The sequence below is a fragment of the Solanum stenotomum genome, chromosome 1 (genome assembly GCF_019186545.1).
Source record: "Solanum stenotomum isolate F172 chromosome 1, ASM1918654v1, whole genome shotgun sequence".
Taxonomy (NCBI): domain Eukaryota; kingdom Viridiplantae; phylum Streptophyta; class Magnoliopsida; order Solanales; family Solanaceae; genus Solanum; species Solanum stenotomum.
In genome coordinates, this window is record NC_064282.1 from 8,836,650 (window position 1) to 8,853,451 (window position 16,802).

At 34.4% G+C, this 16,802-nt stretch overlaps 2 protein-coding genes across 3 annotated transcripts; one reads left to right on the forward strand and one right to left on the reverse strand.

Annotated features, from left to right (window-relative positions):
- Positions 1-284: 284 nt before the first annotated feature.
- On the forward strand, positions 285-5,667 carry LOC125870494 (2-C-methyl-D-erythritol 4-phosphate cytidylyltransferase, chloroplastic). 2 transcript variants are annotated; one of them, XR_007446900.1, is made up of 12 exons: positions 285-578; positions 670-747; positions 978-1,033; positions 1,624-1,703; positions 1,866-1,948; positions 2,723-2,800; positions 3,043-3,111; positions 4,050-4,118; positions 4,190-4,236; positions 5,093-5,183; positions 5,293-5,422; positions 5,573-5,667. XR_007446900.1 is itself a non-coding variant. In XM_049550939.1 (11 exons), exons 1-11 carry the CDS (start codon positions 366-368, stop codon positions 5,350-5,352), a joined length of 924 nt encoding a protein of 307 aa, XP_049406896.1. In that variant the 5' UTR covers positions 285-365; the 3' UTR covers positions 5,353-5,504. The 2 variants fall into 2 exon arrangements, 1 of the variants encoding a protein (XP_049406896.1); XM_049550939.1 differs by lacking the exon at positions 5,573-5,667 and having other exon boundaries at positions 5,293-5,504.
- Positions 5,668-5,881: 214 nt separating this feature from the next.
- On the reverse strand, positions 5,882-12,558 carry LOC125870433 (protein STICHEL). The gene is made up of 6 exons (XM_049550873.1): positions 9,902-12,558; positions 9,581-9,797; positions 8,349-8,867; positions 6,952-7,675; positions 6,263-6,335; positions 5,882-6,179 (listed from the first exon to the last, which is right to left on the reverse strand). The coding sequence occupies exons 1-6, from the start codon at positions 12,080-12,082 to the stop codon at positions 6,078-6,080; spliced, it is 3,816 nt and encodes a 1,271-aa protein (XP_049406830.1). The 5' UTR covers positions 12,083-12,558; the 3' UTR covers positions 5,882-6,077.
- Between the last annotated feature and the right edge of the window lie 4,244 nt (positions 12,559-16,802).

Genomic DNA, 16,802 nt, shown 5'->3' on the forward strand with positions numbered 1-16,802 from the left:
ACGTCAGAACTAGATCAAAAGTAACATAACTGGAGTATATAATTGCACTGTTCCTACTAAATCCTTTTTTTATTTCCACAGTTTCGATTAGATATAAAAAAAAAAGATTTGTTAAACATTTGACAAAAATCAATAGTGTTCAATTTTGATTTTTTGACAAATTTAATGGACCAAAATTGCCCAAAGATAATAATAAAGGGATTATTATAAAAATACCACAAACATAAGAGACCATTTTGTGCATTTTCCTAGTATGAACTTCATAAGAGACCTTTTTGTCTTCATTCAATTTGAAGGATCAACTCCTCTATTTTACACCCTTTCCAGTCTTCTCTCTTTGAACTGAGGGAGTAAAGTACAACAACATGTCTACTCTTCAATTGGGTATCATCCCTTCTTCTTCCTCTCCAATGTTCTTGGCAAGTAATTCTCGTATACCCAAGAATGTATTCCCTTCTATCTCACTTTTTCCCACCAACTTTGTAAAGAATACTTGCAGAAGAACCTATAGTCACGGTGACCCAAGAAGGGGTCTTTTCAAGATTTCTTGTTCTTCCACCTCAGAAAATCTTAACAAGGTTATGTGTCATGTGATGTAATTAAGAAAAAAATCTTCTATTTTTTTAGTGAAAAATTGAATCTTGAAAATTGGCATTTTTATATCTTCAGGGTTCAGATGTAGTGGTGGTGGAGGAGAAAAGTGTTTCTGTGATTCTTCTTGCTGGAGGAAAGGGGAAAAGAATGGGCGTAAGTAATATGAGTTGAAGAGGGAAATAACTTATCTTGTTGTTTCCTATTACTTGTAATTCTATCTTCACTGTTTGTGTTGTTTAGTTCATCTACAATTTGATGCACAATGTTGCTAAAAACTGTTCTGTTTTCAATTCTTTGCATCTTTTATTCCCATATCTTCAATATCTACTGTGTTAAAACTTTCTTCTGTGAGGTGATGTTGTTGTTATATTTTGTTGGAATAGGCAAGCATGCCAAAGCAGTATCTTCCACTTCTAGGCCAGCCAATTGCATTGTACAGGTAAAGTAAAACTGGTCAACTTGATTCAATTATGACTAAACCTATCTAATGACAAATTTCCTAGTGCTAGACAGTAGACATAAGTTACATCTTGATACTTCTGAAATTTATGCTGTGGCGAGAAATAGTAAAGTTTGCACGAATTCACGTTGGCAATAGATGAATATATCAAAGGACCATTTAGCTAATAACGCCACAAAATCAGTAGTCATTAGCAGGACCTCTTTTTTTCAATTGAGTTGGTTTGATATTTGACATAATCTGTGTGTGAATTGGTGCAAGTCAAGATGGGTAAATCAGAAGAGAGATGGTCATTTATACCAACTAAACTGGACTAGTGCAAGTCTTGAACATTGATACTATTGAGTTCTGTCTTTCAATTCTCAGAAAGTTTTCTGTTCTGTTAGACTACCAAACTAAGTACCCCATGTTTATTTTACACAAGAATTGGGCACCGCAAAAACTAAATCCATTTAATGTAGAAATTTAACAGTGTTGAGAACACAGTTTGGAGAGGAATCTTTTGTAACTACTCAACCAGCTCAATCACATATTTGACTTTGTGGTGACAATTTATTGGAATGTTGCAGTTTCTACACTTTCTCCAAGATGCCTCAGGTGAAGGAAATCATTGTTGTATGTGATCCTTCTTATCAAGACATTTTTGAAGGTATAGAGTTCAAATGTCTTTTAGTGTGTGTGTGCAGCCAATAGAAAAATGTCCAAGAAAGAAATGAACGTGCACTTACCTTCTTTATTCCGATTGCAATATCTATAGGAATTTGTGCAGACACTAAGGTAATTATATAAGAATTCTTCGTTTATTTTGTAGATGCCAAAGAGTATATCCAAGTCGACTTAAAATTTGCATTGCCTGGGAAGGAAAGACAAGATTCTGTATACAGCGGACTTCAGGTACGTGCTGTATGCTATCTCAAATTGTATAGGTTTAACACTGACAATTTTCAAAAAACAAAGTTGGTTATGTTTGAGAACTTAATTTTTCTATATTTTACCAAGGGCCCTTTTTCAGCCTTCATTCTCCAGAATATGTAGCTAGCCAGATATTCAGTCCTATCATGATTGATTATACTTAGTAGATCAACTTTTGGGACGGAGTACTGGACTGATGTCCTGCAAACTTTGCTTCTATTGCTGATTTCATACAGAATAGTTCATGAAGCAAAAGTTATTAACTAGTTATCTAGTTATTCCTGTTTAATTTGGTCTCGTCTGAGGTGCTAAAAGTGTTAGGCTTTTATGTGATCGGTCCTCGCTGCTCAGTTTTTGGCCTTAAGATTCTTTTGTCTCTTTTCCAAATCTGAATAGGAGTGGTATGTTGATCTCATTCCAAATGCTATTGAAATGTTTGACTTTTTAGGGAGAACAACAAGTGGCTAAAATCTTAAACTCAAGAGTTACCTTTTCCATTGCATTTCATCTTTCTTTGGTGATATGGATGTTAACATGTGATCTTGAGTTATGTTGGTTCAGTTAAATTTCAGGTCAAAAGTCTTGCATTCACTCCATAGTTAAAGATGAACTTGTGAAATATCTTCATCTTATCTCGTTCCACATATTGTTTAGATTTGTGTTGTTATTATGTTATGCAGTAAGAAAATGTTATGGCCAAGGTATTTCTCAGTAGTGATTGTGATTTTTAGAAAGTGTTGATGCTTTGCATGCCAGGAAGTTGATTCAAACGCCAAACTTGCATGCATCCATGACTCTGCAAGACCTCTTGTACAAACTGAAGATGTAGAAAAGGTTTGATCATTACATAATCTCCTCCTCCTCCTTTAGTCCCTTGACTTTGGCAAGCACTTTCTGGTATTGTGGGAAGTACTGCTGCCAAATATAACATGAATTCTGGAGATTTCCATCTTCTTTATCTTTAATTCTGCATCACATAATATGCAGATCGTTGACATTTTATAAAGGCCATATATATGTTTAAGATTCTGAAGGACAAATCTTCCTTTACTCTTTTTCAAGAATCTTCTCTGCAGGTCCTGAAGGATGGTTGGCTGGTTGGAGCAGCAGTTCTTGGCGTTCCTGCCAAAGCCACAATCAAAGAGGTAGCTCTTAATTATTGTTAGTATCTGATTGATATTAAAATATGAAGCTTCAGGTGGCTGACCATCTCCAGTGAGAGAATGAAATGGTAGCAAATTGAAGCATGTTCTGAGTTTTTTGTAGTTTTTTTGTAAGTAGATATTCAAGCTTATAGTTGCCTGTTAGAGACACCAACTTAAATTTCGAAAGCAACTCCCGGACAAGGAAGGACAATCTACTATGAGACTTGCTCTTTTTTCAATCTTGGCAGGCTAATTGCTCTAGGCTTTTACTGTGGAACTATTAGGATGGCGTGTTACCTATGTTCTATTTCATCTATATCGATATAGCATAATCTCCTAAACGCATTTCAGGTGCTTCTAAGTTGTAGCATGATACTAATAAGTCTCAATTTTGGTCAAAAGATTCACTTTTATTATTAACTAGTATGCATTATCCCTATTATTACCGTATGGTTATATCTGTTTGATATTTGTCTAATAAGAAGTATTTCAGGCTGTCCTAAAGTTGCTGTCTAGACAGTTTGAAAAAAAAAAGTTGCTGTCTAGTACTATTTCTCCCTTAATTTCTCTTGTTGACAGAAATTAACGTAGGTATTATATTATAGCTCTACTAAACGTTTGGAGGGAGATAAAATGCATACTTATTTAGTTATATAATATGAAAAGTAAGACCACGTTTTATAAGACCCAGGACCCTCATTATCCGTGCTTTAAATATGATAGTCAGATAAAATTAAGGCATTTGCTAGGAAATTTAAATATAGCCCTCTATCTTGCTCCTCCCTATTTGACCTGACTTGACATGAATGTAAAACTGTTGACAGGAATGTTGATAAAGCATCTTATTTTTAGTCACACATAAGGTCTTCCTCCTTATATTATATCACTTTTACTTGGTTCTGATAGGTCTAATAATTTTCATGTCAATTCTGGTGCAGGCAAACAGTGAATCTTTCGTTGTGAAAACTCTTGACAGGAAAACACTTTGGGAAATGCAGACACCTCAGGTAGTAAGCCTTTCTCTTTTAGAAGTTCTACTGCATTTGCAGAGACCGTTAAACAATTTTGTCTGGCACAGATAATCAAACCTGAGTTGCTTAAGAAGGGTTTCGAGCTTGTCAACAGGTAGTCTTATTCACGTCTCTAACAAAATTTGACTTTCAATATTCAATAAGCTCGTGCTTCTTTATTAGAGTTTTCAATGTCTAGTATGTTGTCCAATAATTTTACCATGATTATGCAAAGAAGCATAACTTTTATTGTCGAAAAGCCTGAGAATGACAGGCAGTTTGAAACATGTCATTTAATTTAGGCTGCATGATATTTCAAATTTCTTTTCTAGGTTAGAGATGATAAGCCTGGGACAAGTGGGGTTAGAAACAAATTAGTTCTCAAGACTTGGATGTCTTGAATAGGGCCTTTGATACTGTTACTTGATTGAAGATAGTGCGACATTTTCTTTTTCTTTTTCTGTCAAGGACACCACAGTTATTTAAAGAACAAAATTGTACTACATTTTTATCTTAAAGACACCTTTTTAATTTGGATAATATATGGATACTTCCCCCATCACCCTCCAGTTGAGTTTGTTGCACTTATCTCTGGACCTTTCAAAATACACCCATAACCTCCTCAACTATGATGGACCAAAGTCCATTGTTGGTTTTCGCTTGAGTAACAAGTAGGTCTCTCACCTAGCATGAGGGTAAGACTAGTTCTAGGTCACTTTCCTTTCAAAAACACCAAACTCTAGACCAAAATAAACTTGATGAATTGAGAATATAATGAAGTCCAAGAGAAAGTAAAGGGTTAGGAAACTTGAAAAGAAAAGAAAAAGTGTCAGCTCATCCATCTGCCATTCTTTATCTCCATTAAATGGAAGAAAGATCAATTAATGGGGCAAACTGAAAAGGAAAAAGAAAAACGGAGGATATAAACAAATATTAGCCCTGCTTATTTTGTGTTTCATGTGGTCTTTTAGGGAAGGACTTGAAGTAACAGATGATGTATCAATAGTGGAGCACCTTAAACATCCAGTATATATTACTGAAGGCTCTTACACTAACATAAAGGTAGTCGATTAAACCTTATTGTCTTTTTGGCTCATAGTAGTATCCTCTGCTACTGCACGTTAAGCTTCTTGTGGATGTGAATATATACAAACGTTGTTATGATTTGCAGGTTACAACACCCGATGATTTGCTTCTTGCAGAAAGAATATTGAACATTGAAGAATCTTAGGGTTTTCAATTTTCTTAGGCTTATATTTTTTCAAACATTATATTTCCCTGGAACTTTGTATTTTGAATAGGTGAAGTTATCCTTCCACAGAGTTCTCAGAAAATTTTGAGTCTTGTAAACTTTTTGGCAAAAGAAAGTTACATTCTTTCCAAGGTCTCAGCTCATGGATGAGACTTTGACAAAAGCGTTATATTTCCCTGGAAATTTGTATTTTGAATAGGTGAAGTTACCCTTTCACAGAGTTGTCAGAAAATTGAGTCTTGTAAACTTTTTGGCAAAAGAAAGTTACATTCTTTCCAAGGTCTCAGCTCATGGATGAGATTTTGACAAAAGCGTGCATATGATGAAAATTGGCTTGTTATGAAGTTACAAGCTTGAAGTAGAAAATGGTTTTCTATTTGGCACCAGCAGAAATGCTAATTTTAGTTTACCCTATAGGGAAAAAAATTGCTAGAGAAATCTGGATTATTAGTGCAACAAGGCTTGGACAGATGGTAATAAAGATGTACTCAATGGCAAGAGAGAAATGTTCCCTAATTGACCTTTTATTAATTTCACTGAACTGACTGGACTACAAGAAATTTCAGATGCCTTGAGTAATAACTTTACATAATCCTTTAATGAGCTTGATATCCATGAAAGAATAGAATGGCCCCAGCAGATGGAATAAATACAGAAAGACCAACTAAAAGAAAATTAGCATTCTTATATCTGGAGCTTCATTGCTATCTTCTCAATCTACTCTCTGTTCTCCTTGGTTTTGCACACTCCCCAAACCATAAGAACCGCCCGCCTTTAGGTGGTCTCACAGGAGTCCCTTGTTTAACCTGTTAGTATTTAAAATGTCAGGTATGCCTTTAGTTGTCTGATTATAGAAACAAATTAGTTACAGATTGTCCAAAAAACATACCTTTCCCCTTCTTTGGGGTCTGGTGTTGTTCCAACAGAAACAACCCCCAGCTCCTGATCCTGATTCATAACCCCTGTATACAAGCCAAACAGAGAGTTAAAAGATGCGGAAAAAAAGAAGAAGGAAACCTGCCAATTGTAGAGCTAACTCTCTAGGAAGCAACAAGTAAATGGATATGGCTTGCATTGTTAGTATACAACACATGACATATGTATTCATTTGAAGCAGAAGATGGGGGTGGGTATAGCAATGAGTTATTATCGTTAGATAACCAAGGATCACACAATTGAGTTAAAACTAATAGTAAGACTAAAGGTACCTGAGAATATTGCAAATATAATCTACTACCAGTTGTTAAATATTGATAAATAAGAACAAGATGCTGAATCACTAAGCAGTGTCTATCTTTCTGGTTTTCGGAATTAGGGATAAATAAGATGTCTCCAACAAAAAATACACTTCTCAGATGGTTGCAACCTCCTGACAAGTTAGAGTATCTGAACAATTTTAATTTATTGATTCTTTCGCTGGAAATTAGAATCTCTCAGCAAGAGCTCATCTATATCTAAAGCAAACCACAAAAAGTTGTCATTGAATCAGGAGAAATATACTGTGCTAAGTAAGTGTTGACATGTGTTAACTTAGTGTATACTGAGATAACTTATGAAAAGATAAGTGCAAGAACTTACATGCTCTCTTTGCTGAAATTACTGGCATATATGCCATTATGCAACAAACTTGGTGAAATGGGATAACTGTCACCCTTTTTACTGGTCTGATCCTTCTGAACAGCCTTTCCGTCAATCATCTTAAGACTTCTAACTTCCTCATTTAGATCATCATGCCAATGCTGGGAGGACAGTTCCCTCGAATTAATTGGTTCTAGTTGGTTGTTATGATAAAGACCATCTTGTGGCAGGACTTGGTTCCTCTCAGGTTTCAGGCGATTCATAGATCCAGGAGTGCCTTTCTCCATTGCTTGTAACCATGCTGTTTCTAACCTCTGCTCACGTATGATGGATTCTATTCTCTGCACTGGAATTTCTGAGATTCTCTCTTTAGAACTACTCGTTCCAGCATTTCCACTTGCTGACTCAAAAGTTTCAACCATCTTGCTTTCAGAATCATTAAAGCTTCCTCTTGATACCTGCAGCAGATCCTGATTTGAGCAAACTGCTGTTTCCCTCTTCACCATATTATTTTGCGAACCCATCTGTTTCAAACCTCCAGAATTGATCAATGTAATTGGCTTTCCACTGTCATCAGATGTCTCCCCATCCGGTAGGAGAACAAGTCTAACCTCTACATTGCTCCGTAAAATAGTTTCAAATGAATTCGTGATACTGCTAAGAAACCTCTCTGCTCTCAATTTAACCTTGCTATCACGAAAGGCAATATGAGCAACAAAACCACCTGAGACAATAGGTCCAAACAATTGATTAGTCCTATGCAGCAGCTTTCCACAGTATTGTGTAAGTTGAATGAGTAGTTTGCATCACCATTCTTAGTGAACCCACAAGTAGATTTCCTCATTGTAAGAGACAGAAATAGAAAAAAGTTGGAACTTAACCTTGTTCTTTTTCCTTTCCTTGAAATTAGAGGCACTCTATTTTGACCCAACTGATGCTGATCAATGGTAAGATACCTATTAGCATCTTAGAGACAAAGCTATCTAGGTCTTTGTATCCGATTTTAATTAGTTCAACATCAAAAAGTTTAATTTGACTAGATTCTATACCTAGCAGCTTTAAGTCTCAAATATTACCAACTTGAGTCTTAAAGAGTTTTTTGCTCCGCCTTCAATAGCTTTATACTTTAAAAATTGGATTAACATACTATATGACATTCTGTGCAGCAAGCAGAAAACAAGTCAATATAAGTGTCCACGGCCCTTCTCATCCCAAGTTTCCTCTAACTGTAACTAAATTCTGTAAAGATTCGGGTTCAGCTTCAAGTTAACACAATGCAGTTCAAATATTGTGTATTCCTTATTAATTCAACTGTTCAACAATTGTGAGAGCTGAAGATCAAAAGAGAACCAGAAGACCTAATTCAGTCCTATAATTATGGAGCAAGAGAAATTTACCTTCAACTTCAGAGATCGACAGAAGTGTTCCACAAGTATGAAGCAATTGCTTCAAAGTGTTGGAGTGGCATTTATCAATGCATCTGATCCAGATATCATCCAACACGTTTGTGTTGGGGCACCTAGATGAAGTCTTGCTGTCCTTAGTGTCATTATGTGGACCACCTAATGCCTCCCCATTCATTGATGAAAGTGTCAATTCTCTACTTGCTGAGTTTCGACGGTTGGCTTTTGCAAAAGATGAAGGAGAACCTGACTTACATGGTGCATGGTGAATATCAGTTCTCTGCCTCAGGGATATAGCTTCTCTAGATGTACTAGAAGGGTCTTCCTCTGTTGTCTTAGAACTCAGCCTGTGACTGCTTCCTGAATGAGTTCGATCTAGTGAAGTCGCAGAACCCAACTGCAGAAGGGTTGCTGTAAACCAAGTCGAACGTTCACTTGAAACCCTTAATTGTTTCTCTGCCTCAGAAAGAAGCTTTAGTGCATGCTTCAATCTATCCAGTTCTGTCTCGTTCACTGACAGGTGAATCCAAGCAATTTTAGAGAGTATTTGAAAAAGAAGTCACAAGTGAAAATCTGATAACCTAGGAAAAAAAACATCTTTTTTTTCCACATGAAGTTACATTACCTTCCTATTAAGCATGCCATATTTGAAGTTCACATTTGTATTTTCAATGTCTCAAGAAGTTAGGGAACATCTTAAGATGTTTGAACAAGTGTGTAAAATAACCATATTCTACACGACTGACATGTAACCTTTTCCTCTCAATCAATTTCACAGGCTGATTTCAGCAACTGCTTCGATGTTTTTCTTCTAAGACTACATAGTAAATCGAAGTAATTCCTCAATCTCTAAACTCTCCTAAATTATTCCGCGAATGAAATGGAGGGAGTAGCATATTCAACTCATTCGATTCATCTAGATACTGAATAAATTAAATAAATATGGCAAAAGTAAGTCACTATTCGATTTTTCAAACTAGGAAAATGGACAAAGTGGCTCCTCTTTTTTCCAAAATCTTTTATAAGGTACCCTTTTGGCATTGCTACTCAGTTAATTAGGCAGGCCAATGAAAGTTTTCACATGGTTGGCAAAGGTAAGGCAAAATTTGATAGGTTTTGAGATACTGAAATTGCAATCAGAAGCATAAATCTAGTGTCTTTTGCACAATATAAGTCGAAGCTCAAACAGAAAGGGCAGAATCTAAGGGTGAACATATGCTACTTACAACTTTTACCGCCAGAGATATCAGTTTGCTTTGCATCAACTATTGGATGAGTTCCAGCAATTATATCCATGATGAGAGTAGCCAATTGAGACATCAAAACTATTGGATCAACACCTGAATCCAACAATTCCCGGGCTCTTTTCACTGTTTCTGCAGTGTCTGATGACATGGCTAGCTCCAAAAGTTCCAGTAGCTTCTCATCTGAAACCACACCAATCTAGGGAACGAAAGAAATATCAAGAAAAAGGTTTCATGCAATGAATGGAAAAATAAAAGGAAGAAATTAGCATGAAAAGGTATAAACAAACATATCAAACTCACCAGATCATTTACCAAAGAAGTAGTGATTTGTTTCCCCAACAAACTGAGCTGGTCTAACATAGTTTCTGCATCTCGAAGTGATCCATCTGCATTTAAAGCAATCAAATCTAATGCTTCTGGCTCCACATCCAAATCCTCGTCAGAAGAAATCTTCTTTAATCTGAGCACAATATCACCATCCCTAATTTTATTGAAGAGGTACTTCTGACACCGAGACAATACAGCACGCGGCACATTGTCAAGATCAGTAGTTATAAATATGAAAACAACTCTTGGTGGTGGTTCTTCAAGGAACTTCAGGAATGCTAGCCATGTCTTTGAAGGCAGCAAGTGACATTCATCAACAACAAAAACCTTGAATCCTGAAGATGATTGCTGACTCGCTGCCAGATTCTTCAGAAGATATTTAACTTTATCAATTCCTTTTTTGTTCGTCCCATCAACTTCTCTAAGATTCTTACATTTCCCCGACATGAAATCTGCACATTCTCTGCAGACACCACAGGGTTTAGTTTCTTCTGTAGCAAGGCAATTTAAAGCAGCAGTGAAAATCCTTGCTGTTGATGTCTTTCCAGTCCCTCGTGGGCCCTGGAAAAGATAAACAGGGGCAATTCGTCCCCTGGAGATTGCATTCACTAAGGACTGAACAACAATGTTCTGCCCAATTAATTCCTCGAAAAACATTGGCCTGTACTTCTGGCTCAGGCTTCTGATATTTTCCGGGGAGCCTTCCTCTCCATCTTCTCCCTTCAGTGCCACCAGCTCTAGTCCATCTTGACTTCTGCAGCTAGTAGACCACCTCTTCCCATCCAACCTACTCAATGCCTCGAGATCAAGTTCCCCAAAGTTTGTGGAGAGCTCATCATCACTGTGTCCAGTTCCCATTGACGATAGTCCTTGTCCATCACCATTAGTTAGCAATGGAATGAGGCCTTGAGTACCATTCCTCGAACTGTGTCTCCTCTTGGTGCAACCTAAAGATGATCCGCGGCTTCTTCTTTGATACATAGTTTGACTTCCACACAAAATGCTACTTCCTTTCCTCCTCAAAGTATCAGAAAAGGATGGTGAATAACAACTCCCACCCCCACCCCTATATTTTGGTGTTGACCTCCTGGACCAACAAGGAATCCCACATCCCTGTCGACCAGGCAAATCAAGCTGATCATCCACCTCATCATCCCCATCATTGAGAGAAGCCGTTGTGGCATCCCATGACCCAACAGTACTTGGATTTTGAATAGCATATCTGTTGAAAGAACTTGTAGACAATGCAGGGGTGCTATATGTATAAGACGAATCCTCCCTCCCACTATTTCTCAACTTAGATGACCAATAAGCCCGATTCCTATTCCTAAGCTTCGCAAGCAATGGTGAAGCTGCAGAAATCCTCCTTATATCCTCAGAATTACAATAATCCTCTGTATCATCAGATTGATCAACCAAACTCGTGGAATCATCCCTCCCTGTACCTAAACCCTCCGACGCTCTTCTAGAAATCCTACTAGGAACAATTTGTTGCTGCAACTGCAACTTTTCACTATGATGTTTTAAAACAGCACTAGAATAATTACTTCTACTTGATTTTTTCTTCATGTTACGTCTAATAGATGGCATAAAGTTTGTATCTTTACACTTTAAAATCGTTGAAGCATACCTATCACTTGCATAAGTATCACTCTTGGAATCATTGCCACCATGCCGCGCATCGCTCAAACTATCCTCCACACTCTCCTCTGGAGTTGAAGAAGACCCATCATCATTGCCATTTCCAATATCTTCCTCATCACCTAGTTTTCTACTCCTTTCACTCTCAGACTTTTGTGACCTCCAATTATAAAGAAACACTTTTTTCTCTTTCCCATTATTTCCAGTGGCACCATTTCTATCAACTTGCTCAAAGATATTTCCTTTAGCATCAAGAGAGCCACTAACTTGATGCTTAGTAGGATTACTACCCTTATGATGATGAAAATAATGATGCTTGCGTGCTTCTGCTGCAGCTACAGATCTAGCAGAGTTAAGTGGTGAACGCCAAGAGGAACTGGTCCCTGGATCTCTCAACACTTTAGCAGCTTTCTTGATTTGGGTTAATTCTTTTTTCAAATGAAGATTACTTGGATCAAAGCCATTCCCAATAACCCCACTATTGCCACCACGGCTGAACTTTTCCGATGACATACTGTATTTTTATTCAAAGTGAGTATAGTAAAGTTCAAGAAAATAAGTGAAATGCCAAAAAGGGTTCATTTATAACACCCCATTGTACTCAAAAAAAGAAGACAGGGACCATAACTAAGTGAAATGAAGAAGAAAGAGGTATACTCAGATCTGACAAAAATGACTTTTTTTCTTAATAAAGTGTGATAGCAATGAATTTGGCCTTTGAAAAGAGGAGATGGGTATGGGAAGAATGAAGCTGAAATGAAGAAAAATGTACAGACAAGTGAGTTAATGTTGGAAAATAAGGGTCTAGGGTTAAGGTTAAACTGGCTATTAAGTTTATGAAAATGGCACGAGTCAGTGGTAGCCAGTGGAAGAAGAAGTAAAAAAATTCGTAGAAATCGAAGAAAACAAAATGAAACAGAGAAATTTCCCTCCAAACCCGCCTAAGATATAATTTAGAGATTTTTCAAGAATCAATTTGTAATAAAGATTCTCATTGTTTTTTGTGGGCTTCTTGATTTTTGCTGCTTTTTGTTATTGTCCTTTTTGTTACTGTCTAAATTAGACTCTTGACTCTTGTTTTAGTCTTTTTAAGTACATATACTTTGTTTTCTAATGCAAGTAAAGCACTAAACTTTACTTCATTTTGGTTTCTGCACTCGTTTGATGTGAGATATAAGGTATAATAATTTCAGGAATAGAATGTAAAACTATTTTATTCTGCGGTTGATTAGAGGTATTAAGTTGTCATGTGATTATTTATCCCACCATTTATACTTTAGTACTTGTTAACAGTCATAGCATCCTTAAAATGGTGATTAGTTGTTAAACACTCCAATTTAAGGTTGTTTTAAAAAAAAAATGGGGTAGGGGAAATGAAGAGAAGATTATAATGTGGAAATTGAACTCTTCTTGCACGCTAAAAGTTCATATTGCCAATCAACCGAGCTAATAAGATTCCTCTCGACAGCATTATTGTTCTTTTGATTGTCATATTTTTTTTCCTTTAGATGATAAAAGTTGGGTACATTTTCTAAAAGATGTTCTGGCTCTGGTTTTCTTAAAAGACTTTTGAATCCCACTTCAGTATTATTTTTTTTGGTGTACATCCCTTTAGTTTTTTATGAGAATTTATTATTTTCATCTGTGTTGGTTCATATAATAATGTTTGAGTGAATACAGAATTAAAATTGAGTACTTTTCGTATGATATTAATGATAGTGGTACTCACATTTGTATATTGTATTAAAAATTAATGTTAGTGGAACAAAAACAATTGAATAATTCAGTAAACTTAAATTTTTTAATTTTTGAAAACTATATATGTTGCATTTAATTTATATAGTACTATCAAGTATTTTAAAACATCTCAAAATGGTAAAAAAACAATATATATCATTGTATATTTCTATTTAAAAAGTAAGAGAGTGAGAAAAATATGGCTAATTGTAGTTTTAGAAATGAATAAAATGTGCATTGATTAGGGGGCACATGATTTCAACTTTTTTTTTTATATGTGGTGAGTTTCTAATTATATTGTTTATTTTATTCTTAATAACTCTCTCTTTTATATGAATAAAACATGGCATGGTATGTTAATTGTTAAGTCCGCAAAAAATCAAGAAATATTTTTGATATGTAAAATAAAATTCAAAAAAAAATTTCACCGTTTTAAACTTTATGCTAATCAAACTAAAACACATAAAATGAAATAAAAGAATAATAAGAACTCTAAATTTTTATCAAGTGAACTATATTTAATACCTTAAAATATAGACTTTAGAAAAATTTCTCAATCATTAAAAAAAAAAAAAAAAAAATCTAGATTTTTGTGGCCTTTTATATTCTTATATTTTCCCTCCCATTTTGGTATTTGTAAGGTAGTGGAATTATTGATGAATTGGTCCATATGGATGATAATCTGTGCAATAGAGTCAAATGCTTGTTCAGTTTTCAGACTATACTGAAACAGTAGCCTAAATGTAGGTCCAAATAAAAATATATCACACTTCAAAATATATACTATATTTTTTCCTTCTTTTCATTTATTGAATAAAATATTACTATAATATCTAATTATTTTGATGTGATAGATCCTGTATTTCAACATTTTTTTTTTATTTTTCTTGTTCCCAATGGATTTATCTCTCCCAATAGGAATTGTAGTTTCCAACTTTATTATATCATTCTTTATTTATTTTTTTAATGTATGGAATTTAATTTCAAAAATTAAAAGCAGAAAAAATATTCAATTATATACGCATGTAATCAATGAATTCTTTGGACCACAAAATAGATGTGTATAAATAAGGAAAATATACTATTACAATCATTAGGTATACTATTTTGACACCCATTTCAAAGGTTATCCAAGTTTGTTTACTACGTTTTCCAAAATTAAAGAATCCATTAAATTTCTCGTAAAAATACTTTCACTATTTTCCTGATTTAGTTTCCTTCTTTTTGTGATTAAAAGAAAGAAATCAAAATTATCATTTATTTTTATTTATTTTCTTGCCGAATGAATCATGAATGTATATTCATTTAAGGTGCGTTTGGACTTTGGTGTGAAGAAAATAATTTTTCATCTACATAAGCAAAAAATATTTGTATATAATCTAGACAAATACTATGGATAGTGAAGATAGGGTGGGGCTCATGGGACGAGGCGTGTTAAAGGTCAACATGTCACTTGTGGAACTTATTTTTTCTTCTTCGAAAATCTTTTTTCTTATTTTTTTCTTGAGAAAATATTTTTTTAAAAGTTTTACCTACCAAGCATGAAAAACTCAAAATATTTTTTTTCTTAAGAATATCACGGCTAGGAATTTGGCTTTTTTCACATCATTGGCAGAATTTAGTTAAGAAGGAAATAAATTCACATTACATGATTGGTGGAGATGATTATCCTAAATGATAATAAAGAAAACCGTGTGAAGATTTTTTATAAAAATAAAAAGAAATAAATTAAAGGTACTAGATTCAATTAATTACTATGAGTTGTAAACCAAATAAGGCAGTAAAATCATGATAGCATTTATTATAAAAGTGTCTACTTTTCTATTGCCAATAAATCATTGAGGAACATGTAATTAAAGTTTGTTAGGACAAGGCATCATGGAGTTTATTTAGGTTAATTTTAAACACTTATTTCATAACATAATTAGTGAATATAAGTAAAAATTTATCTCCTCATTAACCAGATTCATTTCCTTTGAAAATTACATCATGCCAATAAATGCATAATACAACTTTTAATTATTTAATTATCATACTTAAACGCGTATTACCTTATTTCATATTATCAAATGTCGTTATAGGCTGATCGAAACATTACGATTCGAAAAGAAAAACACTAACTAACAAAAGTGGGCTAGGCGTGTTTGTATTTATTTTATGAGGGACCTCTCTGTCGATTACTAAAACAGCAAGTCCTCATCCATCAACACACAACTTTATTTTTCTATTTGTCAAGATCCAAATCTTCAAACTATACTGTTTGGTCAAATATATGCAAATATATAGTATTATTATTCAAATGACAAAATAGTATTAATCAACACTTTACCCTAATAATAATCTTCATTTTCTATTGCCAAAGCATGTGCTTTGTGCACAAAAAAATAAAATTCCCTCCCATTAATGGATCTAAACTAAACGATATTGCGTTTATTTCTCCTGTACATGAAAAATTGATGTATACATAAAATATAAAATTTGTTTGATTCTAAATTTTAAATTTGTTATCGACCCCTCCTCGGTTCGAGGAAAGGGAAATGGAGAGCATTTTTCTAATTCATTTAAACACCCTCTTCTAATCACGTCCATTTTCAAAATGTCCTCATTTTAATTATCTAAAAATTAAATTTATCAATTTAAACGAGATCAGATTAGATTAATCAAAAAAAATTAAGCATGTGATGGATCCATTAGTCAAATGTTGGGGTTATACAAAGATCTGTCTTAAGACATGTAGAAGAGATAATTTAATTACTATCGATTTCTTTAAAAACACGTTAATTAGTAGCCTGCAAACAATTGCCACATGCACTGTTTTAATGTCCTATTCGTTAATCATTTCACTAACATGTTCTTAGCATATGGATAACTTCTTCTCAATTAATTAATTTAGTCATTATTCAAAAATTAATCCCCATCTACAACTTAGAAATTCATAGTGTAAGTGTAAATCTCTTGGTATTTGCATCATTAATGTATTAAGTCAAGAGAAAAACACTATAAAGAAACAAAAGTTTTCGCAGAAAATTTGTGCTATATAGAACATGATTTTCCCACAAAACCTGCTCACCAGAAAAACGTATGATTAAAAACAATTCTCACTATTTTATATAGAATGTGTTAAATTCATATTAATCGATATAAAGTAGGGGAAGTATATGGTTGTAAGAAGCTTATGGATAAGTGGTGTAACATGGATATACGTGTTGTAATATTTGCTAAAAGGGGCTGTTCTTGATTAGAGGAGATTCTTCAAACAAAAGAAAAGGACTTGAAACATATATGCAATTACTGTTAGGGACATCAAGTTGTGTGCTACTACTATAAATGTATATAGATGATCCAAGGAGTAAGTACCAATAAATAGACATTACAACCTTTTTACTTTTTAGATTAGGTTTTATTTAAGGAGCATTATTACATTTGTATTCTGGCTAATAATGATAATGATATAAAGTTGGAGTGAGATGGTTCAAAGAAATGTTCGTAGGATCAT